The sequence below is a fragment of the Fulmarus glacialis genome, unplaced genomic scaffold, assembly GCF_000690835.1.
Source record: "Fulmarus glacialis isolate BGI_N327 unplaced genomic scaffold, ASM69083v1 scaffold5206, whole genome shotgun sequence".
Taxonomy (NCBI): Eukaryota; Metazoa; Chordata; class Aves; order Procellariiformes; family Procellariidae; genus Fulmarus; species Fulmarus glacialis.
Genome location: NW_009217354.1, coordinates 1 through 23,082, shown reverse-complemented (window position 1 = coordinate 23,082; position 23,082 = coordinate 1). Strand labels below are relative to the sequence as shown.

General features: G+C 42.1%; 2 protein-coding genes across 2 annotated transcripts in view; one reads left to right on the top strand and one right to left on the bottom strand.

Annotated features, from left to right (window-relative positions):
• The window catches only part of TUBE1 (tubulin, epsilon 1), a gene marked incomplete at its 5' end in the record, with an annotated part of 12,431 nt that extends 6,859 nt beyond the window's left edge, over positions 1–5,572 (top strand). The window contains 4 exons of the mRNA XM_009579625.1: positions 777–922; positions 2,494–2,634; positions 3,517–3,691; positions 5,311–5,572. Coding sequence (XP_009577920.1) covers positions 777–922; positions 2,494–2,634; positions 3,517–3,691; positions 5,311–5,469 — 621 coding nt within the window. The remainder of the gene's footprint in view (positions 1–776; positions 923–2,493; positions 2,635–3,516; positions 3,692–5,310) is intronic.
• Positions 5,573–7,177: 1,605 nt separating this feature from the next.
• On the bottom strand, positions 7,178–14,797 carry WISP3 (WNT1 inducible signaling pathway protein 3). The gene is made up of 5 exons (XM_009579624.1): positions 14,747–14,797; positions 11,208–11,511; positions 10,541–10,783; positions 7,833–8,026; positions 7,178–7,459 (listed from the first exon to the last, which is right to left on the bottom strand). The coding sequence occupies exons 1-5, from the start codon at positions 14,795–14,797 to the stop codon at positions 7,178–7,180; spliced, it is 1,074 nt and encodes a 357-aa protein (XP_009577919.1).
• Positions 14,798–23,082: the final 8,285 nt, after the last annotated feature.

The following is a 23,082-nucleotide window of genomic DNA, read 5'->3' as shown; positions in this document are numbered from 1 at the left end:
CCTGACAAGGTAAAGTTACAGGTTGTTCCTGTGTAAAAGTAGTATTGCTAGAGGCAGTGTGTGCTGCAAATATGCAGGCCTGCATCAACTCAAAGAATATTAATTGTTTTCTATTTGATATGAGTTTCCTCATTTTTAAGAATTAGTTACTAAATGTTAAAGTATTTGGGAGTATTCAGATTCCAGTGGTGTTGCTCTAGCCATGATAGTCTTAGAACTGAAGTAAGAAAAGGTTTATAGGCAGAAGGATATTGTCTTCCATTACTGCTTAATGGAGCCCAGGGAGGTTTGCCTTTCTAGGCCAATTGTATTATTTTATAAATACCATCAGACCATTGTTGCTGCTAAACTGTCTATTGCTGTAAGAAACTCTTGGTGTACTCCAATACTCTGGAGTATTGGCCTGCTTTTCTTTTAAACAGCTTGTCAGGAATGCTAAGTCATGCGTGTTTTATTATAGCCTATTTATTAAAACTGGTATTCAGCAGCTATGTCCACATACTGAAAAACACTGCTAAAGACTACAACTGGGAAACTTAAGGTCTCATTCTTGATAATTAATTGTTCTATAATGAGAAGTGTTTTTAGGGAAATAAGATACGGCACTGTTACTGCCAAATGTGAAAGCTTAGTAATTATACATGAACAGCTTCTTAAACGCTGTGTTGCTTTACTGTTTTATTGTAGGGAACAACTGAAAAATAGATTTAATGAATGTTTACCTTATAAAAGTAATTTGCTTAGTTTATAACAGTTGTATAAGAGTTTGTTAATTTTTCAGCTCTGCTAGGTTTGAAGGTTCCCTTAACATGGATCTTAATGAAATCAGCATGAATTTGGTTCCATTTCCTCGACTTCACTACTTGGTTTCAAGCTTGACTCCTCTGTATACATTGGCTGATGTTAATGTACCTTCTAGAAGGTAAGAAAAAATTATTATGGAAAATCTACATTTGAAGCTTCATTTCTGATTCTTCCATAGTTTTCATTTTAAAAATTCCATTCTATAGCAAAACTAAGGGTAGAAGTTCTAAAAGTTTTAAGTCTGCCACGTTTTCAAATTTGTCCTGCTGATTTTGAGAACATCCTTTGCTCCCTTTTCTCTGTAATGGTTGAGCCAGTAAACTTGAAATGTATTTTTGTTATCTCTGCTGGGAAATGTTTCTGTTGAAAAAATGTATTACTTAGAGCCCACGCCACAAGTTCTTTTGAGTAACAGTTTGCAGTTGACTCACAAAATACTGTAAAGATAAACAAGGAGTTAAACTAGACTGCTTGGGAAGTAATGGCACCTTACTTGAGATGCAGTGAGCCTGTTTAACAGCTTATTGTAACAGTAAGCTGATGCTTGTCAAATTTTGTGAGATGATTTATCCCATTGACATGGCAGAAAAATAACCAGTTAGAATAGATTTCACTAGTGAGTTTTAGTGAGTTAAATTCAGTCAGCCAAAGGTCCAAATAGCGATAGAGGCAGCTAAGGGTAAGTGATGGAAGTATGCAAAATGGATAAGAGGGTAGGACCATCCCTGTTCTGTGATAGCAAGTTGTGACAATCAGTTGGATCTCTTGAAACCATACCCTGAGGAGACAATACAGTGCTGGAGGGAAGGTAGCAGACTATGGGGAGATGCTTACTCAATCATGTTTCAGAATGAGTTGGGAATGGTAGTATTTTTGTCTCCTTTATTTATTTGGGTTTTTTGATAGGCAGATTGTGGCAGAGGGGATTTTAAAAAAAGAAACAGAGATGATAGATGCGGAGAGTTTGGAACAAATGGAAAGAATAGCTTAGATGTTATGGGTCCATAGAGACTTCCTCAAGACACCATCTTTGATATCACACAGTACTTAAGGAACTTGCTTAAGGAGGTGAAGAGAGGAAGAATATGACCTGCTGTGTCATCTTTTAAAGCAGTCATACATGATAAAATTCTAATAAGTATAGTCTGTCTTTTTCCTAAATGATTATTCAAAATTAATACAGTTACATGATTCATTGATCTTTTTAAATAGTAAAATGTAACAGACACATAATCAGTTCTGTAAGGGTCAGCAGCACTTTGGTATTCCTTGTCAGATCCTTCACAAGCAGTGAGATTGTCTGCTCATATAACCAGAACCTCATTTAAATCCTTTTACATATTTTAATACTTTGTAACTGTTGACCTAAAATTTCCTTAATAAGGGTCTCTTAGTCTGTCCAATTCTCTGACTTCAGACTCAACAATGGGTTGTAACATGAGGGAGAAGAGAGGGGAAAAATGGATCTGGTCTGCTTTTAAAAACTTCTTAAAAAACTTCTTTAAAAACTTAATGCCAACAAAGGTACATATAAAGGTTTGAATCTTTTTCCTGTCATTCATGGTCCCAGGTTGAATGTACCTTTATTTCCAGAATTTTATGAACTTTTAAACCCGTTGGTGGGCATTCTGAAGAACTTTTGTAGCCTGCTTTAATAAGGGTAGTTAACTCTGTTTTCTTTCCACCTAGGTTGGATCAGATGTTTTCAGATGCTTTTAGTAGAGATCATCAACTAATTCAAGCAGATCCAAAGCATAGCCTCTACCTTGCCTGTGCACTTCTCGTTCGAGGAAATGTGCAGGTTTCAGATCTTCGCAGAAATATTGAAAGGTTTGTAATTCCACACCAAGTAGTCATGGTATATGTTATTGAAACTGTTGTTGGTTGTCCAGAGCGCTCTCGCTTTTCATCTGAAGAATTTCAATACCAAATCAGTTTTCTTAATTTCAGAAGAGAAGAAAATAATTTACTTAATGATTAGAATAAGTCACAGCGTTCTTGGATTTCCAAATACAGGGAGCTGACTAGATGTCTCTCTGCTGCTCTTCCCATTCTCAAAAATGCAAAAGAAAGCAAAGCCCGACCTTCCAGAAGTCTCCTGCCAGTAAGGGATGTTGAAGGAATAGGTTTTGTAGTAGAAGTTTGTTTTTTCTGAACAGGAGCCCCCTCCCTTTCATGGCTACTCTCATGTAGATAGGGAATGATCCTTATTTTAACAACTCTGTATTGTTAGCACTGTTTTCTACCTTTTACACTGTTGATTTACATAGTTATAACAAAGTCAGGCAAGCATCACATACAGGATGGATTTTACAGGCAGACAGGGGCACGTGGGGAAAATTTCTGATAATCATAAGTATTTTACTTTCAAAGTATAGGTAGACTGATTATCCCTACACAGTATTAATCTGTCCCTCTGCTAAATCTCAGAGTGCTTGCAGTCCTTTATAGAAATAAGTGCTTGTAACTTTACTTTTCAAACCCTGGTGCATTAAATTAATACAACAAAATTGGTGTTTGCAGTTTAAATTTAAAACAGACACACTGTTTTAGTCTGATATCTAAAATGTCTTACTCAAAATGCGAGTTATAACTGTCTTGCTTAGTCCTGAAAGCTTTAATGTTAACCTTTTCAGACTGTTTGTTAGCTAAGGAAATTTAGGCTTTGTGTTCTTTACTTTCCCTAGGTAACTGTAAATTTTTGTATCACAGGTTGAAGCCTTCCCTGCACTTTGTCTCCTGGAATCAAGAGGGCTGGAAAACTGGTTTGTGTTCAGTACCTCCTGTGGGCCATTCCCATTCCCTTTTGGCTTTAGCAAACAACACCTGTGTAAAACCAACTTTTATTGAACTCAGAGAGAGATTTATGAAGCTCTACAAGAAAAAGGTATGATTCTATCATCATTATAACATCCGTAGCCACTAATCATTAGCAACTTGCAATATTGGGAAACAAGCCTCAGTATCACGAAGGGACTACTTAAAAGTAGCAGCCCAAGATTTTTATCTGTGTTACCTATCAAGGAATCATTCTAACAGCTGCTTCTTAAAAAGGGTAAACCCCTTATTAACCTGTACCTACCAGGTAGGTATATACTTACAATATACTTACTTTCTTCAGCAATGAGGCAGTGTCTGACAGATCTGCCTACCAGTTTTTGGTGGGTTGACCTTGGCTGGCTGCCAGATGCCCACCAAGCTGTTCTCTCACTCCCCTTCCTCAACAGGACAGGGAGAAAGTATGATGAAAAGCTCATGGGTCAAGATAAGGTCAGGGAGATCACGCTTATCAATTTCTGTCACAGGCAAAATAGACTTGACTTGGGAAATACTCATTTAATTTATTGCCAATTAATAGCAGAGTAGGATAGCAAGAAATAAAACCAAAACTAGAAACACCTTCACCCCACCCCACGCCCTTCTTCCCAGGCTCGGTTTCATTCCTGACTCTTCTACCTCCTCCACGCCCCAAGCAGCGCAGGGGGATGGGGAATGGGGCCTGCAATCAGTCCATAACACTCATCTCTGCCGTTCCTTCCTCTCATGCTGTTCCCCTGCTCCAGCATGGGATCCCACCCACAGGGTACAGTCCTTCGTGAACTGCTCTAACGTGGATCATTCCCACAGGCTGCAGTTCTTCAAGAACTGCTCCAGCAGCATGGGTCCCCCATGGGGTCACAGATCTGCCAGAAAACCTGCTCCTGCATGGGCTCCTCTTCACAGGCTGCAGTTCCTACCAGAAGCTTCTTCCTGCATGGGCTCTTCATGTGCCACAGCTTCCTTCAGAGCACATCCACCTGTTGCAGTGTGGGGTCCTCCACAGGCTGCAGTGTGGATATCTGCTCTACTGTGTTCATCAATGGGCTGCAGAAGGACAACCTGTGTCATTATGGTCTTCTCCACAAGCTGCAGGGGAATCTTTGCTCCAGTGCCTAGAGCACCCTCCTCCCCCTCCTTCTTCACTGATCTTGGTGTCTGCAGGGCTGTTTCTCTCACATTTTTCTCACTTCTCTCTCACACAGCTGTTGTACAGCATTTTTTACCCCTTCTTAAATATGTTATCATAGAGGCACTACCAACATCGCTGGTGGGCTCAGCTTTGGCCAGCGGCAGGTCCATCTTGGAGCCAGCTGGAACTGGCTCTGTCCGACATGGGGGCAGCTCCTGGTGTCTTCTCACAAAAGCCACCCCTGCAGCTCTCCCCCCACTCCGTGCTACCAAAACCTTGCCATGTAAACCCAATACACAGTTTGGTCAGGTGTACCCAAGAAGACAGAATATGAAAAGATGGATGTGTAAGAAATGAGTAATATCAACTCTGATTCCATAGGGGATTGTTACTAAAGTTCCCAAGTATTTAAGCCAGGGAAGTCATCATATAAGTCTTTAAATCTCCTTTCTACAGTGCTTGCACTCCCCTCTTCAGTGCAGGCAAAATGATTCTTACTGAGCCAAATGGATTAAGTGCCAAGAAAAAGGATAACACTGAGTGTTTTATTCTCATAGGCTCACCTTCACCATTATCTGCATATAGATGGGATGGAGCAAAGCTGTTTTTCTGAAGCCATATCATCTTTGTCTGACCTAATAGAAGAGTACAATGAACTGGATGCCACAAAAGGTTGGCCTAGAACAGATCCATCAAGACTGAAGATAGCTGTTTAAAGAAGGAAGAACTGATTTTCTTTTTTTTTTTTTTTAAATTTCCCCCAAACATCCAACCACTTCAGTTAACCAGAATGAATTGCAGCATGCCTAGCTACTGTCATACTGTCATTCCGAAGTGAGACTGGGACAACTGCTTCCGCAGCTCTCTGAGAGGTATCATATTAAGTGGCAGGCCCAGCCTGTAAGATTTGAAGGCATCTAATTATGACGGATATCAGTAAGAGCAGTCTTCCTAACTATAGAGTAAATTGACATACCGTATGCTGTAAAGAAAAAGAGAGGTTGTAGCAGCCAAAAATGTAGTTCTTTTCTCAGACTTTCAGCTTATGGTAAACTAAAGGCAGGCCTTGCTTCAAAGAAGGATCACCGCTGCTATATTTGTTTTTTTAACAAGCAACTGTGAAGAGAAGAAAAGCACGCGTAGTCTTTTCAAAGATGAAAGAAATTCTCTAATGAAACTGGTTTCTTAAACTTTGCAGGATAGTAGTCATTTCAGAATGCTCTAGGCTATGTTCGTATTTTTAATACTTTTGCTTCCATGTTGTACTTAGCTGTATTAGAGCATTCTGAGTTGATATCAAAATTGGCAATATTAGAAAATTCAACAAAATACATTGTTTCAAGTGTTAACTTGGAGTATTAATTAACATTATTTTAATGATCCATATTCACGAATGCTGAGTTGCACTTGATAACGAGATAATGCAAGATACCTCTGAGCGACACATGCACTTATAATGAAGTTATAATGACTGATTGGAGAACAAAGTTTATATGGTTAAAAGAATGCAAGAAAAATAGATGGTTTAATATTTATAATTACCAGGGTAATTAGATTTTTGTATTACAGTAAGAACTTTTACAAAGTACAATGTACAGCTATTTCCAGTTGCTTGCCAGCCTTGGCTGTCATAGAACAGCAAGATGAGTGAACTGTTACAGATGAGAATGGACGAATACAATGATTTCTTAAAGCTTGAAGCTCTTCTAGCAGAGTTGGAGTGGGTGTATAAGTAAGCACAATTTTCAATGTATAAGTCCAGAAGTATTCAATAAAACATTCTGATAACATTTAAGAGCGTTTTTTAAGAAAGCATTCTAAAAATAGTAATTTCCTTGAAATTTTGCTGCTGTTATATGCAAGCGTCCATTTATTTGTTTCTTTACAAGTGCATTGTTTATATTCACAATGCTGGAGAAAGATCAGCTGCTGCAAAAAGCAATCTGAGCTTAAAATTCACTTCTGTTTGAAACAACACTGATGTGTTTTACCCTTACAGATACATAGTAGAAAATACTAATTTGAGGATCAAGAATGATAGATGAAGTATTACAGGGTAATTTTTTTTTTCCTAATAGGCTAGTCAGAGCATCTGTGAATGAACACGTATTTGTCATTGTGGGCAACAACTTGTTACAGTGGGGTGCAAAGCTGTCTTGCTGTGCCTTTTTAATTACCAAAAGTTCTCCTTTTGACAATACTAGTGTTATATACATCCTTCTCAAGAATGTATTTCCACATATAAAGATAATTACATTTAAAAAGATGCACTCTTACTTGCATTTTCCAGGTGCTATTTAAAAAATGAATATTCACATACGTAGTTTCACTATAAACACTGCTGTGGCAGGGGGTTACGCTAACTCTTCAGAGTGTGAATGTGCTGCTGCGCTCGCAGTATGTTACAGTCAATGGTGTAACTTGTCATAAAACTTTGAGTTCGGAAAATATATCTCCTGGAGCACTGCAAATCCTCTGACATACGCACGATGTTATCCACATCATCTTCCACTTGAAGAAGCCTTCATTGGGGCATTCAAACTGTACAGTGATCATTTTGGACTTACTAGGTATGCAGCACCTCTTCTCCAAGCACACCCCACAGAAAGTTAGTTTGTAGCTTTGTGTAGTTGAGCATCCGGAAAAAACTAGTTTTTCTGCTGTAGGAAGCTGGAATGTCGGTTGACATGTTTTTCCTTTTGGGATCTTTAATACAAAACCAAAGAAAAGCCTGGATTTTTACATATGGAAAATGGAACATGTAAGAAAAAATTACAACATTTACATAGAAATATCTTGAAAATTACTCCTTCTAAAAGCTGCCTTATTTGCTGTCAGCAAATAGAAAATATTTTCTGAGTGACTGAGCCAGCAGGACAGCCCTAGCAGCACTTTGATTTCATGACATTGTGTTGTTTTCTTTGAAACTACACATCTGTAGTTTACTATTGAAACCTGAAGACTGAAGGTAAGAAAAGGAAGAAGTCATTTTATGTTAGTATTTGCTAATACATCCATTTTTCCATTACTTCCAATATTTCCATTTTCTATTAGGAAGTCATTTTATATTACAGAGTACCTTTATTGTCTTCAGTATATTGGTCAGGCAAGGCTGGATGAAGCATAATCTCTTTTCTTTTTTCATTTCACATTTTCTGTTTTCGTTGGTCACTCTGCTGGATATGCCTATGCCACAGGTCCTGGAACAGGGTGTCCAAGGAGTTGCCTGTACTAGGCACTTTTTCTTCAAAACTAGTGGTAAGTTTCTGTAAGCTAAGACAGCAATATATTATTTATGCAGCAGAACAGCCCCAAAATGATTAATTGAAAATAAAGGGATAAGCATTTGGTTTCTGTTGATGAAGGTGCTTTTGTAAGTAAATAAACAAAGTTATACAAAAGCCTTAGGGCTGAGCTGCCAGTAAACTTTACTGATGCTGGATACTCACATCCTAGCAAGGTCTGTGAAACTGCGTGTGTTGTATGACCCTCCAGTTTAATGGGATGAAAATGTTATGTGAAGAGAGTTATTTGTGGAATTTTTATGAAATGTCCAGAATGCAAGAGACATAGAAAATTATTTAAAGCCAAGCATAGCTTAAAAACAGGTGCTGAAAACATTAATACTGGTTTCTTTGTAGATCTTGTGAAGGCTTTAGGGGTTTTTTTGAGGAGTAAAATTATCCAATCACTTCTAGATACCACCGAAAAGCCTATTTTCTGATGGATTAGGGCTGGATTATTAGGTGGAGTACACTTCAAAAAAGAAACAAAATTGCAGTGCAAATGTTCGTAGTGAAATTCTTCAAAAAAAACTGATTGTGTGGAATCTGTGCATTTAGGTAAGAGCACAGGCAGAATTACAAGGATACCTGGAAAGTAGACAGCAATTTAAAGATCTCATTGCAGCAAGCAGATTAAAAGCCTGTCACAGATCTGCAACAAATAAAGGGAAGTTGCATGGTTGTTTATACTTGGGATGTTTTTAAAGTATGACCCAGGTACATCCCCATGTATCTAAATTAGGTAAATAGAATTGACAAGGAAAGCCAGAAAACAAAGCAAGCACAGTGAAATGAAACTTAGCACTTGTTACCCACACTAACAGAAAAAAGACTTTTCAAAATAGATGTTGGCCCATTGAGGCGTTCATGGAATTCATGCACAAGTTGACATGATACTTTACTTCTGCTGCACTGGGAAAGGGAAGGGGGAAGACCTCACTTTGAAACAAAAATTTCAAGGTGCTTTTCTTCGGAGGATTTTTATCACCTGAAGAACAGCATCCTTCAGCACGTACAGCCACACAGGGACAGGCTGTTGGGTCCCTGAACTACGTCAAATCGGACGTGTGCTTTGCAAGCTGGGTATCTTTTCTCGAGGTTATGTTGTGCAGTTGATTCAAATTCCTGAATAAATGCTGTGAAGTGCAGTGCTGCAGCCTACTTATGGGGGGAGTTACTGAAGGTTGGACTTCAGCTTTTCGATCCGTTGTGCTACAAAGTAAATGGCTTAATGCTGTTCTCCAGGTACAGGGTGGAATAGGGAAATACCCACAAACCCAATTAATATATTTCATGGGGTCTTTGACATAGTTTGTTTGCCGTTGTTTTCAATGTGTTATGTTCCCTCTTTGATCAGATTAGCATTTGAAGTCAGTTGCCTGTCCGAGCGTGTTTTTATACACAGCATTAAGTATATTTCTGTAAAAAGGCTTTGACATAGCTATAGGTATTGTGTCATAATTCTGAAGTAAAGATGAGCTGCTTTTTTTATTTTTGCTAACTTGCGTAACCACTGCTATCGTGTTAGTTGTCCAAACTGAACTTCAGATTTTGCAAGCGGGTCTGTTTATCTGCAGATTGACCTACCTATTTACTCAGCAGTCTTTTATGAAGGTTTTCTGATAAGCTTTGCCATCCTTTTAGTTTTATTTTATTGATCCACTATGATGATTCAGGCCATAATTTCCCCATAATTCAAGTTGCTATCAAATAAATGGCTCAGTTTCTGGTAGCCACAACAGTTGTAACGAAGGTAAGTTTCACCATGGAAACTTGCATGTACACAGGGAAGGAGACAGCACAAGCGCAGGCAGCTGCGGCCGGGGAAGGGCAAGGATAGCTGCTTCTGGCAATGGTGCTTCCTTAAAGCGGAAAAGAGAACTACCGCATTAGCGGGAGAGCAAGAATGAGGTTAAAGGGAATATCAACTGACCCTGGCAGAACTGCCTGGATAACTGTTGTATGACTTTGATCAGACTGAATAGAGAAGAAATTGGGGGGAGTGGTGTCCTTGCAGTGACCTGAAATTTTGTGAACTGATTAAACCTGCAAGGCAGTCTTTATAATTTTCTGCTTTCTATTGAAAGAAGAGGGCTGCAACATGTTAATATATGTATGTGAAAACCACATATATGGTTTTCTTTTACCTACCACCACAAAGCCAGAGAAAGTGAGACAGCTCCCAGGCTGCGAAATGGCTGTCCACCAGCAACCCTAATTGGTCTGATCTGGTGGAAGATGGGTTGAAGGTAGCTTTGGCCAATTCCCTGGTGACAGAAGCCAAAAGGCTTTTTGCTTTTCATATTCATCAGGTTTAGAGAAAAGAGTCTGTGACCTAAGAGTAAGAGGGGTAATTGGGACAGAGCAGTCACCCTGGCAATGGCCTCGAGCAAGAACTGAGACATTGCCAGTGTGCTGCCTGCCTGCCTGCCTGCTGGAGCCAGGGACACTGCACGCAGCAAGGCTTACGTACAGAGAAGTTTACCAGTGTAGCCAGGCACACCTGACATCAGTCTGTAGTTTGTTGATTGAAGCTGCTTGTGCTGTCCAGGCCCACAGATGGATTGTCCAGGCTTCTTTCTGCCCATGACCCTGGCGCAGGGACTCGCTGCTAATTTTGGTGTGAATATAGGTGTACATCCAATTGCACCACTGACACACAGGCACTTATAAAGTGGGTTAGGTTGGAAGGTCTGCCCGTTAAGGTAATAAACTCCATTGAGCTCACATCCTACAGCTATCAGATCTGCAAATGGTAAACAACAGTTACTTACACAGGAGGAGCACATGGTTCCTGCTTACAGAGCGCTAAAATGTGACCAGCATTTACTGCACCCGCAGCTTTGAGTTCTTCCCAGCGCAAGAATGTCTTTTTTTATTTATGCCCAGTGATAATTACAGCCGCCTAACTTTAAATCAGTCATCAACATGTCTGCAAATAACAGGCTTGTGCACGATGAACTGGTTTCACTAATGCATACGCAGGTAAGTTTAAAGACAGTCCCTGCCCTGCTCTCAGGTTCTCTGACTGAGCAGTCAAAGTCTGAATTAGTACAGATTGCCTGGCACAGAGCTGTGCAGCACCAGCAAGCAGTTCTCCTCCAAAACCATTCACTTGTGTTGTCCCACCCTCCTGGTTTTCAAGAAGATAATGTGAAAGAGCAACTTACATGCACACACGCCTGTTTCGTACCTAGGCTCGTCTTCCGAGTAGTCGCAGTAGAGGCCCTTGTGGGGATCACAGATGTCTGCTTCATTGCAGGTCTCTCCAGACTGCTTGGCACAGACCTTACAGCAGCCACAACCGTCCTTCACCAAGCTTACCCCAGGGGTGCAGGTTGGCGCAGGCGGGCATCTGCATGGCCAGTGACAAAGCTCCTTGCGCTGGTGGTCTTCACCGGTCTCTGAAGGTTTTTCTCCAGGCTTCAGTGGTGGGCTGTGGGAAAACTTATACGCAGTGGGATATTTTGAGAGCTGAATGCATTATGCGTAGCTGGGATAGCGTAAAACAAAGTTGAGATAGAAAAAAACTGTGAAGTTTTATGAAGACACTTAACATTTCTCATCTCACAGGACCCAAAAAGCGAGATGCTTTGAGGGTTAGGTAGGAGACAGAGGACCGATTTCGTCAGTCACTGCCATGCATTGAGGTGTCGTTCCACCATTGAGCATGGACTGCTGCTTGTATGAAACACAGTTCATGGGTCTTTCCTTTGCCTTCAGTAGAAGAAAACCTGTAGTAGAGCTCAAGTAGGAAAAAAGTGTTTTAAAGTAGGCAGTGGATTTATTTTAAATATTCCTTCCCACAAACCGCCTATCAAATTAATTAACTTTTTTTGATTCCTCCCACAGTTTGATAGCCAGCCACTGCCCTGTGTGCCACTTCTGATGGCAAAAGCCTTTTAAAATAGTAAACCTCTTTCGAGTGTTACTTTTGCTCCAAAATTTGAGTAGCTGTTTGGGAAGGAGCATTACAGTATTTACAAACTCTCTTGCGCTAGATGCAAAAATTGAATCCTAATAAGGGAGGCTAGTAGTTGCACTGAGCTTAACAGGTCGTTTTCTAAGAGTGCATCTATTTGCATGGGTAAGTGTTCATTGAATCCAGGGCTTACAAGGCAAAGACATATCTCTAAAAGAGATTTGTATCAGCAGTAGGAAGTCAAGATCTAGCCAGAATTTACTGTTTTCCACATTCTGTCTCAGAATTCATGTCTTTTTTCCTTTTTTTTTTTTTATTTTAAGAAAAGGAAGTCCTAAGTAATTCTTAGTTTATTTTTCTGAGGCATGGGGGAAGATTAAGTCAGCACAGAGTGTGAAAGGATCTATTTGAGATAGCTATATTCTATCTGCTTTTTTGAAGAACTACATCTAAAACATAACAGTTTAGATCTTGGCATTAAATCTTTCCATGCTGCTGATCTCAGCAGAAATGCAGATCGTGATATAGTTATTCATCACGGATGACTGGATCCATAGTTAAGTGGGGGCACACACAGCGCTTGGCCACTAGTACAATGTAAGGCTTGGGAGCTTTCATCCAGCGGCTCTGACTGCCCAAAGAGCGGGAGGGAAAGACAAGATCCAGCCCCGCATCAGGCGCCGGTATCACCATCTAGCTTGCAGGAAAAAAAAAAATAGAGCCTAGATTTTCTCCGGGCACCTGAAGCTCCACCTGCCAGTTTCTCTCTGGTCCTCCAAACTGCAAGGCTCTACTGATGTAGAAACAACCTCCGGCAGAGATGCTAAGGGAAAGCTGGGGAAGGAGGGGTCGTTCTGCTGGGTTTCCTTTCAGTCCAACTTTCAAACTAGAAGCATCTGCAGAATTCAGCATTTCATATGTCGTATCCCATGAAAGCTCTTGCAGCATAATTGAGCTGCCCTAATCGCATGCAGCAGTAAATGACCTTTTAAAAGACTTTTTTCTACCACTAATTTCCATTTTTCATGGTCATTTACAACTATACTTACGATATCTTAATCCACGGCTATTAATGATGCTCCAAAGTAGTAGCTTTCAAGTTCCTTTGGCTGAATGATTTTTAAGATACATATTAATTCACAGAGGCAATTCATATAATAAATGAATATTAAACAATATCATGTGGTATTCCACACAGCATCCTGAAGATAGTTTCATAAATGTGTTATTTTGTTAATAATTTGCTGATAAAGGATTTCTTTTAATCCTTTTTACCTAAATGCAGCAATAATATAGAAACAACTAACTTAAGTCTATTTTTTTTTAGGCAGCTAAGCCTTTTCTATAAACCATAATGTTAATTTGATGAACATGTGCGTTGGAGTGTAAAGCTTCTTAAAGGCTTGTTCTGGAAACAAGATACGCAGGTGTTCCTATACATTTAGCAGTGTTCAAGACTGTATGGTTGCTTTAGGAAACTCACTTTCTTGCCGCTTTTTTTCTTTTTAAGCAGAGTATTATTATTAGGAATTTGGCCATGTGCCAGCTATACAAGGTTACGTGGTTTAAATCAGGTATCGCGTTTCAAAATGGGTATGTGTAGCAGGAAATAATCCGTGTGCTTCAACCAGTATGTTTAATTCGTATTACAAATTAAAACGTGCTTTACACCTACAGAATTCTACCTAAGCAAGTGATTTTTTTCTCCTTTTTTTTTTTAAAGATGTCAACTGAAAGGTGTGAGACTACAAAGTTTCCCAGTACGAAAAACACCATCAGGCAAATATCTGACAGTTTTAACTGTGGAATTACTGAGAAGCTCAGTCTACCTGAAAAATCTTCAAAAATCTATTAAGTTACAATGAAAATTTAAAGTTTGCTTGTAAAGTTTGCAGGCCAAATATTTTTCTAATTCTTGCTTCCCAAATTTTCTATACCAAAGCTATCCACATCACACAAGCCCACTGCATACTTTTCCTGATCCTATAGGCAGACCAGAAAATGAGACCATTGTGTAGGAACCCTTCATGTGTTATCGTTTGTTTTCTTATGTTTTAGAGATTGAACAAGGTCTGTATGGCATAAATAAGTAAATAGCAAAAGTAGGCAATGTATTATTGCTAATGTTCACTTATCAGTCTGGCTTTAAATATGCGGAAAGTTAGCAGAGGGAGACAGTCATTTGAAAATTCTCCATTTGACAATCAGCTTGATCGTAAAGGAAAAATACACTGTGTACACATAAAGTGGATTTTCAAAAGTAAGTAAATAAATAATGAAATTGGCCTTTGACACAAATACCTTCAGCAAAAGCTATCACTTAAAATTTTCTCATAAGAGACAAAGCATGACACAGCCGAGGTGCCTTTCTCATTTGTAAAACTAGCCTGGAGTCAGATCACTGTGTATATATACATATGTATATATTTGGAATATGAGCATGGACAAGATGTTTACTTTCTTACTGCATCAGATAACCATTTGTGCTTACATATATTTAAAAAAAAAAAAAAAAAAGCAAGGTCACTGACAATTTAAGCTTCTCTAACACTTTTTTTCCCACCAAATCATATTAATGTACAGATTAGAGAGAAAAAAATACCAAAATCAGGACCGATGCAGTAGAAAAGCTGCAAATGAAATTTACTCAGGAGTAGGGAATGGCTCCTTATTCTTTATGAGGAATTTGCTTCTCTGAAATTTATTTTGTCATTAAGCAAATAAAAACTTTAAGCCGGGACAGGGTGAGGAAGGGAGAAATCTTTTTCTTCTTTTTAATGAACTTACCTGTTGCGTACAAGGGATGATGAAGATGGTGGGAAAAAGGAGCCACCGCATGTTCCTGCACATTCAGAAGTGAAACTGGGAGATAGGGAACAGGCTGAGCTGTGTCAGAGGAAGCACTGAACACAAAGCTCTCCTCTGTCTCCCTTGCCAACCCTACTTTCCCCAGCACACGCACGAACACATACACACATTCACACTTGAAATTCTCCACTTCATACAGAACCAGCTTCACACTGAAATTTCCAACCGATCTTCTTTTCTCTGCCCGGCGCTAGAATACAGATTTTCACACCCTGCTTGATCCCATCCAGCTGCTTCAGCAGATTCTGCCTGACTTAATTGAGGTCGGGTGGGGTGACATCTGATTCTTAAAATCTTGCTGCTGGAAATGTAGGGTTATTTTTAACTTCTATTTAAGTCCATATTACAGGAATTTCTGAAATCTGAAGGGCAGAGCCCCAAATACGTGTATTTTTTGAGGCAGAGAAAGCAGCACTTCTCAAAATTTCTAACGTATTGTGCCTAGCGGAATCATAGCGTAAAAATTAACACCTTCAGTGCATGCTCTGTAAATAGGGAACGAGAGATGCTATAGCGTGTTATAACGCCAGTAGATATTCTGCACTGTTTCTTTCCATGAAATCCTAGTGGGGAAACCCAAACCATAATGTACTTTTCCCTGAAGCATGCACCTTGTCTTACTGCCATGCCACCCCGCGTAAACACAAAACCATTCAAATTTCCTCCTCCCTAATACTACCAAGGTGATGCACCTGATTCTTAGGCTAACAAGCGAGGGTCTCCAGGACAAGAGAAGAGCTCCACCCCTGCAACAGTGGTGTTGGCGGTGCCCCGCTGAACGCTCCTCCTTTGCGTCCATCCTCGCTCAGTCACCTCCTGTGAAGTCCAACAGTTCCTAGGGGCGGCTGCCAAAGCCCAGGCTCGCACAGCAGCTGTGTGTGGACGGAAGCACCGGTGGGAGTACCGATTCAAATCCAGGCCGAGGAATTCTGTTTTGCTCCCCGGCTCGGAGCATCACATGCTCTCTGCAGTTACAAGTGAATCCTGAACTGCCCTTCCAAACTCTTGGTCGGGCAGCTGTAAATCACTGCAAAACTGCTCTTCTTTAGCACATCCACTTTGTCACATACTTCAACATAAAGCCCAAACAATCCCTAGGTACCAAGTGGATGCTGCAGATCAGTTAACTTCAGTGACGTTACTCTGAGTCTGCATCTATGCAGACCAGGTCTGACTCAAGCCTTGTCTTTCCCATTAAAGCTTATGAACATAGCGCCTAGGTTCCTCAAAAATCTCTTCCGTATACTTTCAAAACACAGCTTGTTTCATAGGATCGGAGGATAGGTGAAGTTGGAAGAGACCCAGGAGGTCTCTAGTCCAACCCCTGCTCAAGCAGGGTCAGCTCTGAGATCAGACCAGGTTACGCAGGGCTCTGTCTATTTGGGTCTGAAAAACCTCCAAGGGTGGAGACTGCCAAACCTCTCCTGGCAGCCTTTTGGAGTGACAATAATAAGCAATGCGGGCTGGCTGAGGAGATCCCAGGTACGGTTTTCTCCTGCAGACCCAAGACACCCCTTTCGCTCTCCAGCCTGGAAGAAGTGAGGAGGGTCAGAGGACTAGGACATCCATTCTCCTCCTCCTAGGGCTGCAGGGGAAGCACACAGCCATCGTTTGAAATGTGTCGTTCCTCTTTGCATCACAGAAATAAAGCATGTGGCCAGTGCGGGGCTGGGAATGCTCTGTGTGAGCTGGCAAAGATCAGTCTGCTGTGGATAACGGTCCCTGTTCTCGGGAAACAGGAGAGAGGTGTTCCTGTAGAATTACCCATTTGGTTTATACGATGTATTTTGTTGGAATTCACCTGGAGAGCATGATATCTTCAGGATCGGAGAGTGAGACTTTGAAACTGGGGTTTGAGTATAATTAAGCTGATTGGTAGAAAATGTTGGGTTTGGGAGGGGTAGGAGGAGGGTTCCTCCCTGAGGAAGACATTCTGGTGGCATAACACATTAAAATGTGATTTTACGTGGCTGGATGGTTGCCCACATGTGTGCAAAGCAACCGCCATGCTTCTTCAGCCCAGGAAGGGCCTGCTGCTAGGAGCAGCACTCCTACTAGTAGGACTCAGCTCTCCAAAGCAATAATGTGCCTTCACTGCCTCTCCCTAATAAATGCATTAACTGAGGCTGTCTGGAGCTTGCAGTACCTGCAGTATTGAACCCTGACTGTATTTAATAAGGAGCCATAAGACCACAAAGACAGCAACACTAACTCCTTTGCATAAATAATGCACCAATGCTTTGACTTAGTATTAGAGTCTGTGTCTCTGCTAGTATTGGCTCTGATTTAAATAAATGGAGACTGTGTGCCCTTTTCCTCTCCTGTGGATCTTTAGTGAACCCCCACAACTTAAAATTAATGTTCTTAATGCCATGTCCAGACTCAGCAATAGTTTGTCTGTATGCATCCTTCTTGCCAAATCTCCCTTACAGATTTGATTACATAAAGCATCATTCATTTCCTGAACTAAACCTGCTCTGTTTTCTGGTGCCATTCTAATACTACCCTGAAGGGAAATGTAATTTGGTTCTATATTCAGTGATCTCTACGCACTGCACACATTTCTTTGGTGCCAAAAAATCATCTTCCTGTCTGTGAAATATGCCTTGTAAATCCATTGTCTTAAGAGATGGAAAAGCATGGGATATAAACCCATAAATTAATATAACCATGCATTCTAACAGGATACCCTGTCTTAGACAAAATGCCAGAAGTATTCATTGTTGATGTTTGTTATGGGCCAGGATTTTCAATACTCCCTACTGGGCTTGGTGGAGTTATTGTGTCTAAATCCAGCAAAGCCAGGGCTGAGTTCGGTCATTCCTAATAAGGGGGTGTCAGTCCCAGACACACACCAGAGCTGGGGGCTCACCTTTTGGCAGGAAGGTCTTAACATGTTGTCCTGTTTTGTCACTCTTTGTGTATGGATGTTACAAAGAGACTCCTCTATTTCAGTCAGTCAAACCTACTGTCTATGTCTCTTTGCTCAAAAAAATGAAGAGGTGAGTAAAAAGAAATAGGCACATTGTGTGACAACATATTGCTCACCCTGTCTCACATGCTGTTTGCTCACTCGGGCTTTGCAAAGAAGCCGCCTTCCTCAAAACAACCGTGCTCCAAAACCACCAATGGACTTCACCAAGAGGTACGCTTGCTACTGACAGCAGCTTGGCCACACCGAGGCACAGACATCTCCCTGCCGGGAGCAGCAGAGTTTGCTCCCAGGCAGCATGGCGTGCCCCAGGTCCTGGGCTTAGCCACGCTCAAACGTGCGGTGAAGTTCCCAGCTGGGTCACTCAGGCCAGACACTGGGATAGTCTTTGCGGAGGAGCCACTCATCTACCACCGACGAGCTCTTGTGAGGTGCCTCCCTTCTCAGCTGGTCAGCTGCTTAGCTTTTGTAAATTTGGGCCATTTTTGCTTCTCTTCAAATTCTGTTTCAGACATGAGTTGCACTCTAAAAGGCTCCATACCTCTCCTCGTGGAGCACCGCCAATAACAGCATGTTCCTCAACGCAGCTGAGTAAAGACCTTCTCCTGAGATGATGGGGATACTGCCAGTGGGACAGAAATTCATCTTCCCTTCATACCCACTTCAGCAAGGCCATGTGCGACACCGAGATCACTGTCGGAGGGATAGAAATGCTTTGTACAAGGCAGCTATAATACCTTCCCCACAGTGTGCCGCTGTTTCTGTTTCAGCTGTTGTCTACTTCCAAACTAATTTATAAAGCTTCTCAGAGCCATAACACGCTACCTGATTTATGAGGCCATTTACACACTGATTTAAGATGTCTAGGTCCCATGTTCAAAACTGACTTATGCAGGTAGTTGTCTCTATCCTATTATTTTCTTCTAACAGGTCTTACACACAGAAAAGATGCCATAAAGTGCCAGTATTCCTAAGGACGCATCTCTCAAATGTTTCATCTTTCCATGACCGTCAACCATGTGAAAAAAGAAACACCCAGAATTGTTTGTCAGCAAATAGAGGCTGAACTTTCATTTTTCCTGTTAGCAGATCATTTAAAAATATCTGTGCATGCTGGACTGGCTTAGCCTGCGCTCTGCCCAGCTCTGTGGGGCAGACTCTGTGCAATCAATCCAGAGAGGCACAGACTGTAAAATACAGGCCAGGAAGAGTGAAGGCAGAGACAGGAATAAAAATGAAGACAAACTGGGGACCCACCAAGCAAGGCAAAGAAGTGTAACTGCGCTGAGCTAACCTATTACGCGCTGGAATTGGCCAATTCTGCATACAGTGCAGCGGCTCTGCTTTCCAGTTTTAATTTGATGCTGGATTCACTGTGACAGAATAAACTCGGATCAGCCCAAATCATATTTGCAAAGCAGCTTTTCTCCTCATAGCCTGGCTCTGTGGGCACCCCGACACTGGCAGCTCCAGCCTGGGCTACCTTTCTGCCCCCACGGCTGGCCGGCGCTTTGCAGAGCAGGCAGGCAGCTGCTCCTCGGGGAGAAGCGCCGTCAGGATAAATATTTGAGCACGGCGGCTAATCCCGCGTTTCAGGAGACGTGTGAACTTCCACTGAGGCTCGTACGATTCTCAAAGGGTTTCCATTGTTAGTTGTAGGAGGAAATAGTAAAGCAGCTTCCCAAACTCCTGGGCTATTTACACACGTAGTTTGTGTGCCAGCTAAAAAACATTCCCGATGGAAATGAAAATAAGGTCCCGGCCAACGTCCTACCCAAACCTTCCTTGAGGGGAGGGCATGGTAGAGACACAGAAAAAGAGTTGTGTTTTATCCCAAACCACCAGTTGGGGAATTTTTTTTTATTTTATTCCCAGTACATACGTTATTCATCTTTTAAAAAACATCCCGCCTAAATATTGGTGTATTCCCACTGCTATTGCCAGATTTATTTTGGCACAAAGTCATCCAAAAGACAAACTCAGCTCTTCAGTCTACAGGGAAAGTATATGATGCTTTCTACAGACCCAGAGACACCCATAAATCGTAAGGCACTGGCTGGATCTGGTGCCCATTTTGCATGGCAAGTGTCCCAGGCGGTGAGAAACCCCCGGCAAGGGGAAGGAGGCTGCGCTTGCCCCTCTCCTTCCCACTGGTGCAGTCACCTCCACCTCTCTCCTCTCGTGTACAAAGAAGGTCACCTCCACCTCCTCCAGTGTACAAGGCAGCTGCTCCAAGTTTCAGGGCTGAAAGGATTTGCTCCTTCATTGAATGGGTCCATTAAAAATAGCAGAAACTGGGGAACTGGTGGTGGAGAGTCCAAAGAGTAAATGCTGGGTGGGCACACCAGAGCAGGTGACAGCCTGTCTTCAGGCTCTAGTAAGGGAGGATTTCAGAAAGGGCATAAATGCGTTCTTGCCCCAGCCCTCAGGTTGTCTCTCTCATGCTCTAAAAACTAATGAAGTATCCAAGAGAAAAAATCCATACCTCTTGATTGCAAGGGCATGGAGAATAATGTGACATTTCTTTATTTTTCTACGTAAGAATCTCACCTCAGCATACGTGTATGAAAGAGTGCAAAAACCCATGGGAAACTCAGTGTAAACAGCCACATTTGGTTTCTTTTCAGTTTCCCCTGTAGAAAAAGCATCAAAATCTACAGAATGTCCAAGCAAAACCCCACATCAACTCAAACTCTCCAGAAGGCTTGCAAGCCTGCCTAGCTTGCAAGAAAATGTTGCCGAGTTGGATTGGGTTGACCGCCCCAGCAACTCAGTTACATAGTTACCCTTCCTTTTTCACGCCTACAGCAGAATTCCCTGTAAATGATCAAGGAAAATGAAAATAACCACCTCTGCTGCACAGCTGTGTCCATTTACATCCCAATGCTTTGGTCCAGTAACGTGTCTACCACCACCAGGCTGAAGTAAGAAGAGATGGCAGGCAGGGGTCGGCTGGTGGGTTGTCCGAACCTCACTTGCCACGTGGCTGGAGGGGGAAAGAAAGAAAGCAGGAAAGGGTTAAGGCAGAAGTCTCCTAGTGAACGTTTGCGCTGGGCTCGGTCATCTCCGATCCGGAAAAGCCCACGGGAGAGCTCAAACATAAACAAGTGAATAATGTGTCTGAGATCCAAGGCTCTCAGTCCCGTTTTGCAGAAAGGATTATTTCATTTGCATTTTCTATAAATGACTCACGACCTATTGATAGCTGCAAAAGTCTCTGTATTGTTTCCGCGAAATTTGGGCCTCAGAGATGTTGCCCTACTTTTTTTTGCCGTGTTAAAATTCTGGCTCCCCGTGCGATGCGACCCATGGTGCTGACTACTAGTGGGACGATGTGGTGGCCAAAAGCAAAACCAGGGGAATTTAAATGGGAAAGGGGAGAGAAACAGAAGGTTTAGTGCTGCTGGAGCCAGACCGTTGCCGGGACCAGCTTTGGAGCTGGTGTCTCCTCATCGCTGCCCTGACTGCCTGCCCCAGCTAGGGCAGAGGGGCGCAGGCACTGCCCCTAACACCTTGCCTTGCCTCACCTGCTGATCAGAGGAAGGATACCTCGGAGGTACCTGCACAGACACCCAGGAGGCCTCTTGATAAACCAGGATGGCCCCACACTGCAAATCTCAGAAGGAATTAGGAAAAGAGAAGAAAACTTTTCCAATGAAATTAAAAGTAAGAAAGATATCAGGGTTTTCTTTCATATAGCCTCAATAATGCATGGACCCCTCAATCCCTGTCTTTTAGTGTCTCTTGCAGACCACCTTAAATTCACTGGAAGAGTGCTCAGTCTTGCATTAGGTACAGCCCTGCCACCTGTCGGATTTTTTTTAAATTAAAAGCTTGTTTAATATAAGAAAAAAACCAAACCTGACAGCAGTTGCTTTTTTTTTTTATTTCAGTCAAATATGTGTTTGCTTTCCTAAAGGAGTTCAGAAACCAGCAGCGACCCTGACATTTCCTGGGAAGTCCATTCAATCCAGGGTCCCATCCAGACAGCCTGCGCCCGAGGCTGCGCTCCTGCTTCAGAAACCGTCTCGCCAAAGGTCTAAACTGGCTTCAGCGATGGCAACATCCCACCTCTGTGGGCATCTTTCCACATGAAAAGGAAAAGGTTCCCTTTAAGGGGAAAAGATTGTTTTTTTCACCTAAGACTAACACATTATCTGTCATGTATGTTTGTCTAGGCTCCAGAGAGACTTTCCGGGGGAAGACGACCAGGGTACTAAAAGACCCTTTAACCTAACAAAGGTAGGGATAAGAAGACCCAGCGATGGGCATCGCAAGCCAGACAAATTCTTATTGGACACAAATATTTAACAGGGGACGAACTATAACACAATATATGGAGGGAAGTGGTAGGCCTCTGGCTTTTTGGTGTGAGATTCCCCCCAGATGTCCTCTGACAGGGACAGCTACATGTGAGTTAGGGACCCTTTCTGTCTCTGGAGAGCAACAGGCACTTTCACAGGGCAGTTCATTTCTTCAGAAGGACACTTCATCCTCAGGAGGAGATGAATCATATCCTTGAAGTACCTCTGTACCTTTTTCTCTCTGGTCACCATAAGGGAGCTTGGGATGACATCTGGTCAGAGAAGTGCACCTTTCGTGTCTATGCATCTCTCTGGCAGAACCACTTGAACCAAACACAAATAATGATGCCTAAAGCTCAGGAGACCAGGTGCAGTGTAAAACTTGATGCTTAGGTGTCCTCAGGTGATTTCACAGTCCCTTCTGGACTTGCTCTCCGTGTTTCTGGGGCTGGCACCACAGCAGAGCCATAGGCATGGTGCAGCCTGCCACGGGGTTGGCATAGGCAGTCGGGGCCAGCCCGTGGTCTCGATGCCCTTGAAAAGTGCTTTTGATTCCTTACTTTATGTGAGGGGCAATGGGAGGGGATGCCCCTTTGGCAGTGCTCAGTGTCGAGTCACAGGAGAAATCAGCCACAGCTACCCAGGAAGCACTCGCACGCAGCTGTGCCCAGCACAACACCTGGCACCAGCTCCTTCCTTTCAACGTGAAGAGGGCTTCAATAAGAAAATGAGGAGAGACTTACCAAAGAGCCTCTGAGCATGGAGGGTATGTTCATTACCATCGTTCTGATTCAAGCCTCTGATGATTTTGAATATGCTCACATTACTCATTCGTTCTGAACAGCAGAAACGAGCACTCTGGCTTCTGTTTTCATGCACTTAAGCTACATTCAGCAGAGAAGAAGCCCCGAGTGGTTTTTTTTGAGGGACCCAGCTAGGGTTAGTTAAACTGGCAACTGGATCTTTTTTCTTACAAAAATATGAAAGGCAGGGTTTATCATAGAATCATAGAATCATAG

Excerpts from the sequence above, each read along its gene's own strand:
- WISP3 (XM_009579624.1), bottom strand. The coding sequence starts at position 14,797 with ATGCGGTGGCTCCTTTTTCCCACCATCTTCATCATCCCTTGTACGCAA. Across the intron at positions 11,512-14,746 it reads TCATCCCTTGTACGCAACAG|CTCTCAAAATATCCCACTGC; the intron begins GTAAGTTCATTA and ends TAATGCATTCAG. Across the intron at positions 10,784-11,207 it reads CGAAACAGGCGTGTGTGCAT|ATCTGATAGCTGTAGGATGT; the intron begins GTAAGTTGCTCT and ends TACCATTTGCAG.